This window comes from Xenopus laevis, chromosome 8S (genome assembly GCF_017654675.1).
Source record: "Xenopus laevis strain J_2021 chromosome 8S, Xenopus_laevis_v10.1, whole genome shotgun sequence".
Classification (NCBI taxonomy): domain Eukaryota; kingdom Metazoa; phylum Chordata; class Amphibia; order Anura; family Pipidae; genus Xenopus; species Xenopus laevis.
In genome coordinates this window covers 47,157,737-47,175,788 of record NC_054386.1, presented here as the reverse complement: position 1 = coordinate 47,175,788, position 18,052 = coordinate 47,157,737, and the positions used below count along the sequence as shown (strand labels likewise).

The 18,052-nt window shown below is 42.7% G+C and overlaps 2 protein-coding genes and 1 long non-coding RNA gene across 3 annotated transcripts; 2 read left to right on the top strand and 1 right to left on the bottom strand.

Moving 5' to 3' along the window:
• Positions 1-1,826: 1,826 nt before the first annotated feature.
• LOC108711013 lies at positions 1,827-11,000 on the bottom strand. The gene is made up of 3 exons (XR_005963762.1): positions 10,327-11,000; positions 2,395-2,443; positions 1,827-2,203 (listed from the first exon to the last, which is right to left on the bottom strand). It is a non-coding gene; the product is annotated as an uncharacterized LOC108711013 (long non-coding RNA).
• On the top strand, positions 3,253-14,249 carry LOC121397570. The gene is made up of 3 exons (XM_041574476.1): positions 3,253-4,115; positions 13,673-13,721; positions 13,913-14,249. The coding sequence occupies exons 1-3, from the start codon at positions 3,410-3,412 to the stop codon at positions 13,941-13,943; spliced, it is 786 nt and encodes a 261-aa protein (XP_041430410.1). The 5' UTR covers positions 3,253-3,409; the 3' UTR covers positions 13,944-14,249.
• Positions 5,478-8,386, top strand: LOC121397569. The gene is made up of 2 exons (XM_041574474.1): positions 5,478-6,223; positions 6,272-8,386. The coding sequence occupies exons 1-2, from the start codon at positions 5,478-5,480 to the stop codon at positions 6,516-6,518; spliced, it is 993 nt and encodes a 330-aa protein (XP_041430408.1). The 3' UTR covers positions 6,519-8,386.
• Positions 14,250-18,052: the final 3,803 nt, after the last annotated feature.

Genomic DNA, 18,052 nt, shown 5'->3' with positions numbered 1-18,052 from the left:
TTCTATAGTTGCATTCAATATTTGCATTCTATAGTTGCAATTTATAAGCTTAATTTTTTTCTTATAGTATTCCCTCAGCAGTTACTTTGTATTGCTTTCCTGTCTGTGCCCCCACTCTGCATGTACATATGGTTTTATTTAAATCATGCCAACAATGTAAATATACACACTTAATAAAGATAAGAAAACATTAAGCCAACCATACATAAAGGGTGGACCCAGACCCAGGGGCGTTGCTAGAAATCTAGTCTTTAATTTTTATATCTTCTGAAAGTTGCCTGACCTATTCGATTTTATCTCAGACAGAGCCGGATTAAGACTAAACAGGGCCCTAGGAAAGGTAGTGCTTCTGGGGCCCACACCTCAAACCACCTAAAGTCACAGTTATAAAAGAAGCACTGCTATGCTAGCGCATACCTCCCAACATTTTGGAAATAGAAAGAGGGATAAAAAGTTGTTTGTGTCGCGGCAAAATTTTTTTGGGCCATGCCCATTTTGTGGCCACACCCCCTAATTACCATGTTAATTTTACAAAATTTGTCAGGTTATGAAAGTTTGAACATATTTCTGTTTTTTTTCCCAGTTATTACAGTTTTGCACAGTCCCACTCCCAGAGACCTTTAACAAATCACTTTGCCCCCAAATAATGTTATTATATTAATGTTATTATAGTATATATTTTTTTTTTGTGGGGTTTTTTTGTAGTTTGTTTTATCAGTTTTGTCTGCCCCCCTCCCTGCAACAGTTCAACAGTCCCACACACTGCCCCAGCAGCCCCACAGACCCTTTTCAATTTTACCCCCAGATCACTTTCAAATGGCTACAGCACAGCCTGACAGCCTGGCCTGACTTCCCCCTCCTCCCTCTCACAAGCCAGTCACATTCCACTTCTAAGTCTCCCAAATTTCTTTTCAACAGGCAACAGGTCATAGATAAAACAGCGGTAAACCAACTAGAAGCATGTGAATATCAAAGACAGAAGTTAGGCGGGCCCTAGGCGGGTACCTAGGGCACCTAGCGGGTAATCCAGCCCTGATGTCAGAGTGCTGCATGTAGCAATATCAGTCTAAAATGACTAGGCAGTGTTGAATGCATAGTTCTCTTGGCAGTCTGCCAACATGCCTCTCTAAACCCCATGGTTTTTAAACCTACGCATAATAATGCTCGGTTAGTTGCACAAATAAAGATGACTGTCACAACTATTAGAAAGTGCAAGGAACAGCTTTGGGCATATCTACCTTTAATAAATAACAGGGACACAAATTTTTTATTTACCACAGTACACACTCCTTATAGCTGCACATAGTTAACTAATGGGTGATATGCCTTCAGTGATGATTAATGAATTTGATGCCTAGATAGGTGATATGGTGTTGTGCTTTTTTGAAAGGTATGTCTTGTGTTCAATCTGCTTGGGTGGTGTGTTTTAACTTATTGGCTTCTGGTTTATCACAGTTTATTTTTTTCGACCAGAGATGGTAGCATATCTATTGATGGTTTCCATTATTACAGTGATGTCTCGATTTGGTTTATTTATGAATAACAAGGTATCATCTGCAAATACTATTTTTTTGTATTGTGTTTATTGTATGGTGAGACCTTGAAATCTGTGGTTTTGGGCTAAATGTTGTAGGTCTAATGCTATATTAAAGAAAAGTGGGGATAATGGGCAGCCTTGTCTGGTGTCTTTTCTTATAGGGAATCTATCGGAATTTATGTTGTTTACTGTAAGAAAGGCTGATGGGGATGTGTAGAGGTTATGGAAGAGTTTCAATAGTTGGTGACCAAAATGTTGAATTTTAAGTAATCTGAGAACGTCATAAATCCACAAATACCGTTTTTCAAGGAACGATCCAGACTGCAGGATTAACTGCTCAATTAGGTGTTTATTGTTCAATTAGGTGTTTATTGTTCAACACAACATGTTTTGAGTCTCAAAGGACTCTTTGTCAAGTGTATACAATGGATGAGAAACAACGTATAATATAGTGTTTAACAGGAAATGACATCAAAGCGTTAAGCCCATCCTCCAAGTGGCAAACAAGTGAGGGAAAACAATGTTTCAAAAGTGAAGATAAACTTCAGTTTGTAACAACGTAAATCGTGTCCTTATATAATAAAGTTCTTTTTCCAAAAGGCTAAGGGCCTTTATGTTTCTCATTCAATTTTATTTCATAGATAAGCTTCAGCTGTCACCAATGTGCTGTAAAAAAAGGAAATAATCAATACAATGTAAAAGGGGTAAAACATTAGACCAATGGGCAAAACATGTTAGCACTGCCAACTACGGCCTACTAGCCCAATCTGTCTCAAAAATAGCAGAGACTGACTCAGAGTCCTCTCGGACTTAAACGTATTCTACATGATAAAGTAACCGTAATTACTGTACGTTACCATAACTGGATTCTGAAACATTCTGAATGTGTGGCTAAGGGGTCAAAATCTGGAAGAGAGGTAAACACAAAGATTAGTATTAGCGGCGTTTCACAAGAAACTTTTTACACTCCAAGATTCATTTAACCCTTTAGAGGGAACGAAACCTGTATAGGGGAGAGTGGGACTTAGGCAAGGGACCCCTTCCCCCAGGGCTTTAGGTAGTTTGTCACGTAGCTGGGGCTGTCTGCCACCCCAGCCCCCCTTCCCTCCCCCTGGACACATACAAAGGGAACAAAGGGAGAGATACCTGGTGGCGGGAAAAAAGGGGGCGGGCTGGGGGAGGTAAAGGGGGCTGGTGCAGAGAAGGGACAGATGCTTAAGGAGGAAACCAAGCCAGGAGCAGCAGACTAATTTTTGTTTTTGTTTCAGGTAGATCTCTAAGAGCTGTGCGGCAAGAACTCATCAGGAAATCTGCTGGAAGAGATCCGGTCATCGCTGAGATGGAGGTGAATGCGGCCCAAGGGGTGAAAATCGGAGCGACGAAGAGGAGAGCCCTGATGCCCAGGAGGTTCCGGGAAGAGACAGAAGGCTCGGCAGGGGACATCGCTAGGCCCAAGAAGAGGGTAAGTTGTTCCATGCAGGTCAGGAGTCGGTCAGCGAGCGGTGGATGCGGCAGAAGAGACGGCGTCATCGGCGAAGAGGAGGAAGCATCGCGAGAACGAGAACCGGATCAAGATGACGTCACTTCTGGGTCGACGAACAGCGCTGAACCGGTGGTGCGGAAAAGGAAGAAGTTTGGAGGCGCACAGAGGATCGAGGAGTAGCACAACAAGGAGCATCCAAGGAAGAGGTTTGGAGGTTCAAGGGGGAGGCGGGTGGGGGGCCCGGAGGGGGTCCCCACTGCCACCAATGTTTTTCCCACGGCCACCAATGCCCCCCCCTATGCCACCAACGAGTCCCCCACGGCCACCAATGTATTACACTCCGCCAGCAATAAGGCACCACCCACCACCAAGGGGACGGGGGGGCCAAGATGGGCATAGCCAATAGGGCCCCACAGTTACCCTCAGGCCCAGGTTTAAGGGGCAGATCCAGCACCAACGACCCCTGTTCCCTGCAGGGTGGCAGAGCAAGCGAAGAGGAGCTTCCAGGGGAAGAGGATTGGGGGAGGGAAGCTGCCCCCAACCCTGAGGAGGAGGGACACAGAGGATCAGAACATGGCCATGCATGGGGAGCTGAACATTTCCAAGCCCCAGCGACCAGGGGAGGGGGGAGTTTCAGATTTAGGGGAAACAACAGACCTGTTTTTGAGCATCGGAACCCCCAGAGGGGATGGGGGCACAGAGGCTGCCAACAGTGGAACGGAAACGGTTCTAATGCCATGTGGGAGGGGGATGGTTGTAATACTGAGTATGGAGGTTATGACAATAATTATGAGTTTTTTCCTGCACTTAGGCAATGGTATAACCAGAGGATACCTGGATGGGCAGTGGGACAGGAGTTTCCATATTGGGATGGTTATCGGGTGCCGAGTCTCCAGTTTAGAAACAGGGAGGAAGAGGAGAGCTGGTTGCAGTGGAGGAAAGAAAGAACACAAAGACAAGAGGAGGAGGCTGGCCCATCAACAAGGAGGGAAAAAGAAGCCTATCCAACAAATACAAGGGTGCAGGAAAAGCAGAAAGAGGATACAAGCACACAGAGACCAATCGTGGCAACCGCTACAAAGGAGGCACCTATGGGTGAGTTGAATGTGCAACATGACATACCAATTGATTTGGATTCTGATTCAGAGGATTCAGATAGTGAGTCAGAAGGGGGAAAAATGGTAGCCATACTTAAGAGGTATCTGAAAGGCAAAGAGAAAAGTGGGGGTATAGAGAAAAATTCAAAAGAAACCACTCCGGTAATGGTCCTAGCTGGGGCTGGGGATACATATGCATGCGCGCTTACAGAGACAGCAGCACATTTACCTAAGAAAGCGAGAAAGTCTATAGAGGAGGGTAAATTTGTGGATATTTACAGTTTAACTAGGGAAGCAGTTCAAGAAAAGGAAGAAGGGGTGAAACAGGAGGAAAAAGAGAGAAGGCGAAAATCGATATTTGATTGGTTGAAAGGTTTTTTGTTTTTTTCAAGCGTATACCTAGTTAAAAAGCCTGAGCAGAGTTTGAATATCATAAAGTACATTGATACAATAATTGACACATATCTGTTTTACAAGGGTACTTCATGGTATGATTATGACCAGGCTTTCAGGAAAAAGATTGTAAATAGTAAAATGTTATCTTTTGGACAGAAGGACATAGATTTATGGACAAGATTGGTGTCTAAAGAGAGTAGTACAAGCAATAATGTGAACAAAGGGAGCTATACGGTCAAACCAAGGAACGTGTGTTTCGCATACAACGAGAGGAGATGTAATAGAGGGTATGCATGCAAATTCAGGCATGCATGCTCTGCATGTGGATCTTCTCATATTGTAAGTGAATGTAACAGGAAAAGGGAGACCCAAGCAAACAGGCAGCCCTTTCGAGGCGCTCAACAAAAGAGCGGCAACGCCAGTGCAGATGGGCAAGCTAAGTGAGTCATTAGTTGGTTACCCAGATAAAGAGGCAGCAGTATTTTTAGCAAAGGGTTTTTTGGATGGTTTTAAGATTCCAGTATCGCAAACACCCCCCCCTAGTAAAATCTATAAAAATTTAAAATCAGCTGGCCAGCATGAGTATGTTTTAAAACAAAAAATTGAAAAAGAAGTAAAAACAGGTAGGATGGCAGGGCCATTTGAAGTCCTCCCCATAGAGGGCCTGGTGGTATCTCCACTGGGCGTAGTGCCCAAAAAAGAGCAGGGTAAATTCAGGATGATACAGCACCTTTCATATCCAGTAGGGGCATCAGTGAATGATGCACTAGATAAAGAACAGTGCAAGGTGCAGTACCAGTCTTTCGACTAAGCTTTAGAAATCGTAAAGGGACAAGGGGACAGGGCATTGTTAGCAAAGGTGGACATAGAGTCTGCATTTAGGCTTTTACCTTTACACCCAGAGAGTTTTAAGTTGACCGGGTGTTATTTTCAGGGAGCATTTTTTGTGGATTTATGCTTACCTATGGGATGTGCAATTTCATGTTCATATTTTGAGATGTTTAGCACATTTTTGCATTGGCTTATATGCCAAAGGTCGGGGAATGCGGCCATAGCCCACTACCTAGATGATTTTTTAATCATAGGGCCCAAACAAACAGGGAAGTGCCAGGAAACCTTGATAATATTTTTACAGATGCTAAAAGAGTTAGGTGTCCCAGTCGCGGAGGAAAAGACAGTGCAGCCAACTACAAAGTTGACCTTTTTGGGAATTGAGATAGATACAAAAGCCAGGAGGTGCAGGTTGCCAAGGGATAAAGTAGAAAAAAGCAAGCAGGCAATACATAATTTAATGGGGACTAAAAAAGTAACGTTGAGAGAAATGCAACAGACTTTGGGGCTGCTGAACTTTGCATGTAGAATAATTCCAATGGGTCGGATATTTAAGAGAAGGTTGGAAAAGGCTACGACAGGGGTTAAAAAACCATTTCACAAAATAAGGATAACTAAGGAGTTGAGAGCAGATTTGGGTGTTTGGGATAGTTTTTTGACAGAATTTAACGGAATAAGGTTATGGTTATCTGAGACAAAGAATAACAGAGAATTGGAATTGTTAACAGATGCGTCGGGTAGCATTGGTTATGGAGCTTACTTTGCAGGAAAGTGGTGTGCTGGCAGGTGGCCGCAAGCATGGCGTGAGTTGGGTTTAACTAAGAATTTGACTTTGCTAGAGTTATTCCCCATAGTAGTAGCACTGGAGCTATGGGCAGGGGATTTTAGGGATAAAGCAATTCGGTTCATATCAGACAATATGGGGGTGGTGTGTGCAGTTAATAATTTATCATCGGATTCAGCCCCAGTAATCAATCTATTGAGACAGTTAGTTTTAATTTGCATGAGATTTAACATCTCATTTAGAGCGCAGCACATCCCAGGTGTAGAAAACACATTGGCAGACGCATTGTCAAGGGAAAAATGGGATCTTTTCTTTAAATTGGCACCCAACGCAGCAAAAACACCTCATAATTGCCCTGATAATTTATGGCAGTTGGTGAACCTCTCTTAGAAGAGCTGTACAGGAAATCTGTATCCGAGAGAACTCTTGCCGCATACAAAAAGGCATGGAAAAGATGGCAACTATTCTGCGAAAGCGGTAAGAGGGAGGGCAGCACTAAGGATTTGTTGTCATTTCTGGCGTTAATGTATAGGGAGGGAAAATCAAAAGCAGGCGATTTCCCATTTTTCAGTGGCAGAAGGTAGACCTGAGATAGTACGCAGCCCAGTAATTAGGAAAGTTATAAAAGGATGGGCAAGAGCGGAGGGCCCTAGAGTAGATGAGAGAGAACCAATAGTGGAAAGCAGGCTGACTCTGGTCATAAGGGCATTAAAAAAGGTCTGTTTTGATCAATTTGAATATATGCTGTTCAGGGCGGCATTCACATTAGCATTTGGGGGGGCGTTGCGGTTAAGTGAATTGGTCCCCCCATCAAAAAAGGCAGCAGGGAAAGGTTTAATGGACAAGCACGTAGTTATACAAGAGGGGAAAGCATTGGTCTATGTTAGTAGAGCTAAGACTGATCAGGAAGGGAAAGGGAGGTGGATAGGTATAGAGGCCACAGGTAAAATAACATGTACGGTCAAGGCACTGGTGAATTATAGGACAGTCTGGCCCGGGGGTGGGCAGCTGCTACTACTGCACAAAGACTCATCCCCCCTTTCTGCTTTCCAGTTTAGCCAGGTGCTGAAGAAGGCAGTAAAAGTCAATGGTTGGGACCCAAAGAAATTTAGTTCACATTCTTTCAGAATAGGTGCAGCAACGGAGGCAGCAATGAGGGGGGAGTGTATAGAGAAGATAAAAAAGATGGGGAGATGGAAATCAGAGGCATATAGGAAGTATATACGGCCCGTGGAAAAAATGAGAAAAGGAAGCTAACCCTGCATATGTATTTACTTCGCAGCAAGGTGTGGATCTGCTGTCAACATATTGGTCATAGGGCACTCATTTATTTTTTGGGCCAAAAAGCATGCAGCAGGGCAACAGCTGGGGTTACCAAAGGAACACATGAAGTTGGCATGGCAGGGTTGGAGAGGTATGAGATGGGAGCAACTAAAAGGTAGGTTCTATAACGCGCTCCATCGAGTTAATTTCGTGCATTTAGTTATAATTCATACAGGGGGAAACGATCTCACGTCAAAAAAGACTCCAGCACTCATAGAGAACATGAGGGCCGACTTGGCGGAGATGCTGGAAAACAGGAAGGTCGGGGGGTTAGCTTGGTCAGACATTATACAGAGGAGCAATTGGAGGGGGGCAATTTCACCCAAAGGCGTGGAGAAAGCTAGAAAGAAAGTGAACCGGGCCATGCATAAATTCATGTGTTCCTTTGGGAAAGGTATCATAAGGCACGACAACATAAGAAGTAAGCAACACCAGTTTTTTAGGGAAGATGGAGTTCATCTGTCAAGGGAGGGTTTGGATCTGTTTTTAGGGAACATCGGGTCATTTATTCAGGAGTGGTGGAAGTCACAGGAGGTATAGGTGGGCCATGGAAAAGGACAAATGGTACCCCTCCCCCCTTTTCCATTGGGTGGCGGCAGTGCGGCTCCAGGAGAAAAGACGGTTACAGTGCAGGCCTACCCTTTGGAGAGTCACTAGTGTGGAGCAGACTTTGACTGCACGGTCTTGTCTGAGTCATGCAAGGGGCTGGGGTTAGCGCCAGTTATGCACACGGTTGGGAGCAGGAGGATGGGCGACTGATTGGTCACAGAGGGCGCTTGGCCCCATGATCCCTGCTCCCTGTGGTTGTCTATTACGGTGTGGGCACAATGCCCAGGTTGGTGATAGGAGCCGCAGCTGGGGGTCAGGGGGTACCTAGTCCTTTTAGCAAAAAGTAATAAATAAAGAAAGTGACTTCCACACATATTTTGCACCAATTAAGTCTCTGTGTCATTCTTGAGGGGGATGAGAGATGCCCCAGGGGATAGGGGGATCCTTGGCCTAGAGGGAACGAAACCTGTATAGGGGAGAGTGAGACTTAGGCAAGGGACCCCTTCCCCCAGGGCTTTAGGTAGTTTGTCACGTAGCTGGGGCTGTCTGCCACCCCAGCCCCCCTTCCCTCCCCCTGGACACATACAAAGGGAACAAAGGGAGAGATACCTGGTGGCGGGAAAAAAGGGGGCGGGCTGGGGGAGGTAAAGGGGGCTGGTGCAGAGAAGGGACAGATGCTTAAGGAGGAAACCAAGCCAGGAGCAGCAGACTAATTTTTGTTTTTGTTTCCCACCCTCCCACCCTGTAGGTGGATGGAGGCTAAGAAGGTGCTCCAGGGTCTTCGGACCGATCGCCTAGATGGGGTCAGGAAGGAATTTTCCCCTGCGGTGCTAATTGGAAAAACACACCGAAGGGTTTTTTCGCCTTCCTCTGGGGCATTATTATATGTGAAGTCAAAGGTACTCCCTGAAATCAGCTGCGGCTACAAATGTGTGGGGGTCAGCGGCAGTGCGGCTCCAGGAGAAAAGACGGTTACAGTGCAGGCCTACCCTTTGGAGAGTCACTAGTGTGGAGCAGACTTTGACTGCACGGTCTTGTCTGAGTCATGCAAGGGGCTGGGGTTAGCGCCAGTTATGCACACGGTTGGGAGCAGGAGGATGGGCGACTGGTTGGTCACAGAGGGCGCTTGGCCCCATGATCCCTGCTCCCTGTGGTTGTCTATTACGGTGTGGGCACAATGCCCAGGTTGGTGATAGGAGCCGCAGCTGGGAGTCAGGGGGTACCTAGTCCTTTTAGCAAAAAGTAATAAATAAAGAAAGTGACTTCCACACATATTTTGCACCAATTAAGTCTCTGTGTCATTCTTGAGGGGGATGAGAGATGCCCCAGGGGATAGGGGGATCCTTGGCCTAGGGTTTACAGTGTTAAGCTTTCTAATCCAATACATCTCTCTTTGAGATAATCGCAATTTCAGATCCCCACCTCTTGGGGGGTTATGTACGACCTCCAAAACTAGCCATTTTAGTTGGTTTACGTTATGACTCATAGCCGAGAAATGCCTAGCAACTGCTGTGTCCGAATAAGTATCCTTTTTAAAATTCCTGATATAGCCTCGATGTTCTTTAATTCGTGATTTAACTTGTCTCACTGTCTGGCCCACATATGCCATCCCGCATGGGCATTTGAGCAAGTACACCACGTTACAGGTGTCACAGGTGGCATAATGTTGTAGGCGTATGGGGGTCCCATCACATGGATGATTGATGGTGTCCCCTTTAATAATAGATGTACAACATACGCAATTTAAGCATGCAAATGTACCCTTCTTTGGTCTTCCAATAAACCTTTGCGTACGTGGACCCGAGGGGTTAACCTCTGATGGACACAGGATGTCCCTTAGGTTACATCCTCTTTTATAACTGAAAAGAGGGGTATTAGGGACACATTTACCCAAAGTATTATCTTGTTGGACAATAGGCCAATATTTACGTATGGTATTTTCTATAGCTTTACTGTTTATGCTAAACGTAGACACAAATGGTAGCCGTTTACTCTCTTTTTTAGGTTTGTAAGTAAGGAGTTCTTTCCTATCGATTTTGTAAGTGTCTTCAATACATTTATTAATGGACTTTTTGTTGTAACCCCTATCTAGAAATCTTTTTTTCAGATTTTCGGTAGCGTTTTCAAACTTCTCTATATCGGATGAAATCCTACGAGCCCGTAGGAACTGTCCTTTTGGAATAGCTTTAACCACATTGGGGGCATGGAAACTTTTGGCATGCAGGACGTTATTCCTATCTGTATCCTTCCTATACAGGCTAGTGTGCACATGGCCTTCAGCGATGGTAAGGTGTACATCCAGAAAATTCAACGAGAGTCCACCAACCTCAGATGTAAATTTAATGGTTTTATGGGCTTTATTGGCTTCTACGACCATCTCCTCAAAAGTTTGAACAGGACCTTTCCAAAAGATAAGGATATCATCCACATATCGGAAATACTGGATGATATGTTCTTTAAATGCCCCTTTCAGGAATACTTTTTTTTCCAGATTATGCACGAAGAGGTTGGCAAAAGCTGGTGCTACTGCAGCACCCATCGACGTGCCCTGTCGTTGCCAATAGTACTCGCCTGAAAACCTGAAATAATTTTTTTGTAGTACAATCGATAAACAATCAATTAAAAAATACATTAACTGAGGTGACAAGTTGGTATCTAAAAAAGCCTCTTCTATGACCCTTATGCCTTCATCCTGTGGGATAGAGGTATATAAACTTTGTATATCCACGCTCACAAGTATAATATCAGGGTCTAGTGCATTCAGGGCATTCATTTTAACCAACAAATCTGTGGTGTCCTTCAGACACACTGGTATGTGGCAGGTTAATGGTTGTAGGAAGGTATCTACAAATTTAGATAAAGGTTCCAGGACAGACCCAATGCCTGAGACTATGGGTCTCCCTGGTGGACTGGCAAGGCTCTTGTGGATTTTCGGAAGTAAGTACAACACAGGGATGCGTGGAAACTCGGTTGTAAGGAAATCCTTCTCTTGTGTCTGGATCACTCCGTTTTCCCATGCTTGTGTCACCAAAAGGTCTATATCCTTTTTGATCTGTAGTGTGGGGTCATAGTCTATTTTTTCATAATGTCCTGGTACATTAAGTTGATTAAGGGCTTCGGCTTTATACTTCATCATATCCATGACTACAGTTGCTCCCCCTTTGTCTGCCTTACGTATAATAATGGTATTGTTATTCTTTAATGAATCTAGAGCTCTCTTCTCCTTAAACGTAAGGTTAGGGCGAAAACAAGGAACTTGAGGACGCCTGTATAGACGTTGCCGAGTCTTCGCTGCTGGTCCTCAAGTTCCTTGGCGTCCTCGAGAGGTGGCAGAGGTCGCTACCCGAAACGGACCCGCAAGCAAACCAGGTAAATCTAGTTATTAATATCTCTTCATATGAACTGACTGCGTCTGAGCTTAGCGTATTAAACAAAGGCCTAAACTTCATTCCATATTACGACGCTGATTTGACTAATTGGGAAATTGAATTTCAAAAGTTCTTGCGTGACTTAAAATGAAAAGCTTATTTTTCAGGCTCTGTACCAAAGGACTGTTCTATAAAAGCGGAACCTAAACTTAAGAAACGTAGCACCTTTATACCGGAGTGTATTAATGAATCTCTAATAGCTTTTGAAAATGTTGTGAATTTTGAGGTCAAGAAACATTGGAAGACACAGGGAGATAAATGTTTTCGCCCTAACCTTACGTTTAAGGAGAAGAGAGCTCTAGATTCATTAAAGAATAACAATACCATTATTATACGTAAGGCAGACAAAGGGGGAGCAACTGTAGTCATGGATATGATGAAGTATAAAGCCGAAGCCCTTAATCAACTTAATGTACCAGGACATTATGAAAAAATAGACTATGACCCCACACTACAGATCAAAAAGGATATAGACCTTTTGGTGACACAAGCATGGTAAAACGGAGTGATCCAGACACAAGAGAAGGATTTCCTTACAACCGAGTTTCCACGCATCCCTGTGTTGTACTTACTTCCGAAAATCCACAAGAGCCTTGCCAGTCCACCAGGGAGACCCATAGTCTCAGGCATTGGGTCTGTCCTGGAACCTTTATCTAAATTTGTAGATACCTTCCTACAACCATTAACCTGCCACATACCAGTGTGTCTGAAGGACACCACAGCTTTGTTGGTTAAAATGAATGCCCTGAATGCACTAGACCCTGATATTATACTTGTGAGCGTGGATATACAAAGTTTATATACCTCTATCCCACAGGATGAAGGCATAAGGGTCATAGAAGAGGCTTTTTTAGATACCAACTTGTCACCTCAGTTAATGTATTTTTTAATTGATTGTTTATCGATTGTACTACAAAAAAATTATTTCAGGTTTTCAGGCGAGTACTATTGGCAACGACAGGGCACGTCGATGGGTGCTGCAGTAGCACCAGCTTTTGCCAACCTCTTCGTGCATAATCTGGAAAAAAAAGTATTCCTGAAAGGGGCATTTAAAGAACATATCATCCAGTATTTCCGATATGTGGATGATATCCTTATCTTTTGGAAAGGTCCTGTTCAAACTTTTGAGGAGATGGTCGTAGAAGCCAATAAAGCCCATAAAACCATTAAATTTACATCTGAGGTTGGTGGACTCTCGTTGAATTTTCTGGATGTACACCTTACCATCGCTGAAGGCCATGTGCACACTAGCCTGTATAGGAAGGATACAGATAGGAATAACGTCCTGCATGCCAAAAGTTTCCATGCCCCCAATGTGGTTAAAGCTATTCCAAAAGGACAGTTCCTACGGGCTCGTAGGATTTCATCCGATATAGAGAAGTTTGAAAACGCTACCGAAAATCTGAAAAAAAGATTTCTAGATAGGGGTTACAACAAAAAGTCCATTAATAAATGTATTGAAGACACTTACAAAATCGATAGGAAAGAACTCCTTACTTACAAACCTAAAAAAGAGAGTAAACGGCTACCATTTGTGTCTACGTTTAGACAGTAAACAGTAAAGCTATAGAAAATACCATACGTAAATATTGGCCTATTGTCCAACAAGATAATACTTTGGGTAAATGTGTCCCTAATACCCCTCTTTTCAGTTATAAAAGAGGATGTAACCTAAGGGACATCCTGTGTCCATCAGAGGTTAACCCCTCGGGTCCACGTACGCAAAGGTTTATTGGAAGACCAAAGAAGGGTACATTTGCATGCTTAAATTGGCGTATGTTGTACATCTATTATTAAAGGGGACACCATCAATCATCCATGTGATGGGACCCCCATACGCCTACAACATTATGCCACCTGTGACACCTGTAACGTGGTGTACTTGCTCAAATGCCCATGCGGGATGGCATATGTGGGCCAGACAGTGAGACAAGTTAAATCACGAATTAAAGAACATCGAGGCTATATCAGAAATTTTAAAAAGGATACTTATTCGGACACAGCAGTTGCTAGGCATTTCTCGGCTATGAGTCATAACGTAAACCAACTAAAATGGCTAGTTTTGGAGGTCGTACATAACCCCCCAAGAGGTGGGGATCTGAAATTGCGATTATCTCAAAGAGAGATGTATTGGATTAGAAAGCTTAACACTGTAAACCCTAAAGGGTTAAATGAATCTTGGAGTGTAAAAAGTTTCTTGTGAAACGCCGCTAATACTAATCTTTGTGTTTACCTCTCTTCCAGATTTTGACCCCTTAGCCACACATTCAGAATGTTTCAGAATCCAGTTATGGTAACGTACAGTAATTACGGTTACTTTATCATGTAGAATACGTTTAAGTCCGAGAGGACTCTGAGTCAGTCTCTGCTATTTTTGAGACAGATTGGGCTAGTAGGCCGTAGTTGGCAGTGCTAACATGTTTTGCCCATTGGTCTAATGTTTTACCCCTTTTACATTGTATTGATTATTTCCTTTTTTTACAGCACATTGGTGACAGCTGAAGCTTATCTATGAAATAAAATTGAATGAGAAACATAAAGGCCCTTAGCCTTTTGGAAAAAGAACTTTATTATATAAGGACACGATTTACGTTGTTACAAACTGAAGTTTATCTTCACTTTTGAAACATTGTTTTCCCTCACTTGTTTGCCACTTGGAGGATGGGCTTAACGCTTTGATGTCATTTCCTGTTAAACACTATATTATACGTTGTTTCACATCCATTGTATACACTTGACAAAGAGTCCTTTGAGACTCGAAACATGTTGTGTTGAACAATAAACACCTAATTGAACAATAAACACCTAATTGAGCAGTTAATCCTGCAGTCTGGATCGTTCCTTGAAAAACGGTATTTGTGGATTTATGCAGTTGCACGTACGGCGGAGGTGCATCACAAGGCTTCGATCAAAAGTTTGGTTTGCATTTGTTTGAGGTAACTAGCACCATTAATTTATTAATCTGAGAACGTGTGTGTGATCCTGTTGAATGTTTTTTCTGCATTTAGATTAAATAGTATTCAGTGTTTATGTTTTTCTGTGTTATGTAGATATATATATATATATATATATATATATATATATATATATATATATATATATATATATATATCCTTTCTTCTATGGTTAGTTTAGGCAAATTTGCCTCTCGCATGAATGTGATTTCCTCTTCAGGGTTGTTAGCCTCTGAAGCATAGAAGTTTTGAAAGTAATGTGCCATTGTTTTGGTAATTTGTGTGGGGGATGTAATCCATCCTTGATTACCCTGAAGTTTATGAATGTGTGTTTGCAGGGTTTGTTGTTTAATGATTTATATTTGGCATTATAATGCTTTCTTCAGTGTGCCAGATATATGGTGATGTGTCCCCTTAATACCAGTTAGTCCCAATGATTGAGATTATCATCCATATAGTTGGCCGAAGTGTTTTTTATGTGTTGTTTTAAATCTTCATTATTGTAGAAGTATGCAGGGAAGCGCCAGTTAAATGATCTGGGTTGGGGTGTTGTATGCATAGTGTTACTGGGGCGTGGTCTGAGATTATTATGTATTTTATTTCAGATTGTTGTATAATATGGAGGAGTGTTTGGGAAATAAAGACATGATCTATGCAAGAGAATGTCCTGTGGACTCCAGAATAGAAGGTGTACTCTTTAGAAGTGGGGTGCATACATTGAAAAGAGTCTTGGATTTGTAAGTGATTGCATAGTGTTTTAAGGTACTTAGCTCTATCTGTAGTTGGTATGGAGAGAGTGCCTGCATTGTCTCAGTATCTGTCCTATGTTGCGTTCATGTCTCATGCCATGATTACTTATGCTGCCTCCCAAGAGTCCAGTTTTTGTAGAAGTTCTGTAAAACCATTTTGATTAGCATCATTCGGAGCATATGTATTTGCTATGATATATCGAACATTCAAGCAGGGTCGGACTGGACATGGGGGGGCTCACCGGGTAACTATACTCCGGGCCCCCCGTGCGCATGTGCGAACGTCTCGGCGCATGCCAGTGCGCATGCGCGAACGTCTCTGCGCACGCTGGTGTGTATGCAAACGCCGATGCGCATGCGCGAACACCAAAGCGCGTGCGATACCGGCGCACCGATTAATTTTTATTTGGGGGCCAGAACATTGGGGGAGGGGGCTGGGCCGACGGGGGCCCATGAAGGCCCGGGCCCACCGGGTATTTTCCCGGTTTCCCGCTGGCCCAGTCCGACGCTGCATTCAAGAGTTCTATTAATAGCAGTAGGTATCTGACTTGTTTATCCTTCAATGTTTTTATTAAATGTAAGTTAAGTGATTTATTAAATATTGTAACAACTCCCCTAGATTTCCTTATGTTATGTGTATGAGGCTTCTATACAATGGCTTAACCAGTTAGCTTTGAGACTGTTACTATCTCCCACCTGCCAGTGCATTTCCTGCAGTAGTATTATATGAGGATTTTCGCTTTTAAGCTTTTCAAGGACTTTTTTCCTTTTAATTGGTGAATTTAAACCTCCCACATTCCAAGTTAGGATTTTAATATCATTTATAATGGAGGTAGATTGCGCCATGGCATTAGCATATACCAGTTTTCCTGAATTGGCCATGGTAAGTATCTATGAAAAGGTGCAACTGGATCTGTCCTAGCGATCGGCATCCAGATGCTTGCTCCATATAAGAGGGGCATGTTGGGCTGGAAGAAAGAGTAAGAAACATACAAACATAAATTAACAATAACATATTAAAGTATTAACGTGCAGTGCATGCCGCATTTTTGTTTTCAAAGAAAATGTAGGAACATTTTTCCTTTGATTGTGGGTCAATGTCCTTGGATGTTTCCCTTGTGAGGGGTTTGCAAAAGTTGTGGGTTGAACAATGTTATGTAAGTGTTCATTTATACCAAGGATAATGTTCCTAGTAGAGAGAATTTTTGTCCAGTTTTGAGTAAGTCTACAGATAGGAAAATTGTGGGAGCCGGCGATTGTGTTCTATTTGGCATTAATAGCCAGGGGCAGATGCTTGAAATCTGCTCATTAACACCACAAGTCCATCAATTGCAGTTTTTAATTTTGTGTTTTTATGGACACAGTCCAGCACTGCCAGCAGTCAAGGTAGGCGGTGGGTGTGTAATGATAGGAGCGCTTTTATTGGTAGATTGCAATAAAAGTTATATTTTAATAGAAACTTTCACACTAGTCATGCTGCTGACCGAACTAGTTTGCTTTTAAGAGACTGTGGGACACAGTTCTTTCCTGTCTCCTACTAACAGTCTCTTTAGTCTACCCTTTTCTAATTATTTAATGATTTCAAACTTGCGGAACAGCAGCATACAAGCACTTTAGGTTTAACATTCATAGGATGTCTACAGATAGGAGTAAAGTCTATACGTGCAGTAATCACATTTAAATCACATTTAGATGTGATTAGTGCTGAAAATTCCTGAAAAAGAAGCAATCTGTGTCCTTCAAAAGTGATATTTCTGGTCTTCCTGTATGCCTCTAGAATGTTTTATTTGTCAACATAGTTCAGCATCTTAAAGATTATTTGGCAAGGTTTAGATGAGTTTTCATGAGGTGGAGGACTGATTCAGTGAGATCTCTCTATTTGATAATGGCTGTCTGTTGGTTTCATTTGTAAGGTCTCAGGCAGCTATTTAAGAAGGAGGTCGTCCAACTGTTTTCCCTTCCTTGTTCCAGGAACACCCACTAGCCACAAATTACTTCTAGATTCCAAATCGTTTACTTTGTCAGCAAGAATGGTCATTTGTTTATGTTGGAGATCAATTTGGTTTTGGGCTTTTCCCAAATCATCCCCCAAAGTTGAGATCCTGGTTTCTGCTTCTTGTAGATGCTGTGATTGGTTGGACGATTATTGCAGAAGTTCATCTGAAGTTTATTTTATACTCAATAACTTTTGGTCTAGCAGTTACATAGTTACAAAGTTAAATTGGGTTGAAAAAAGACAAAGTCCATCAAGTTCAACCCCTCCAAATGAAAACCCAGCATCCATACACACACCCCTCCCTACTTTTAATTAAATTCTATATACCCATACCTATACTAACTATAGAGCTTAGTATCACAATAGCCTTTGATATTATGTCTGTCCAAAAAATCATCCAAGCCATTCTTAAAGGCATTAACTGAATCAGCCATCACAACATCACCCGGCAGTGCATTCCACAACCTAACTGTCCTGACTGTGAAGAACCCCCTACGTTGCTTCAAATGAAAGTTCTTTTCTTCTAGTCTAAAGGGGTGGCCTCTGGTACGGTGATCCACTTTATGGGTAAGAAGGTCCCCTGCTATTTGTCTATAATGTCCTCTAATGTACTTGAAAAGTGTAATCATGTCCCCTCGCAAGCACCTTTTTTCCAGAGAAAACAACCCCAACCTTCACAGTCTACCTTCATAATTTAAGTCTTCCATCTCTCTAACCAATTTAGTTGCACGTCTCTGCACTCTCTCCAGCTCATTTATATCCCTCTTAAGGACTGGAGTCCAAAACTGTACTGCATACTCCAGATGAGGCCTTACCAGGGACCTATAAAGAGGCATAATTATGTTTTCATTCCTTGAGTTCATGCCCTTTTTTATGCAAGACAGAATTTTATTTGCTTTAGTAGCCACAGAATGGCACTGCCCAG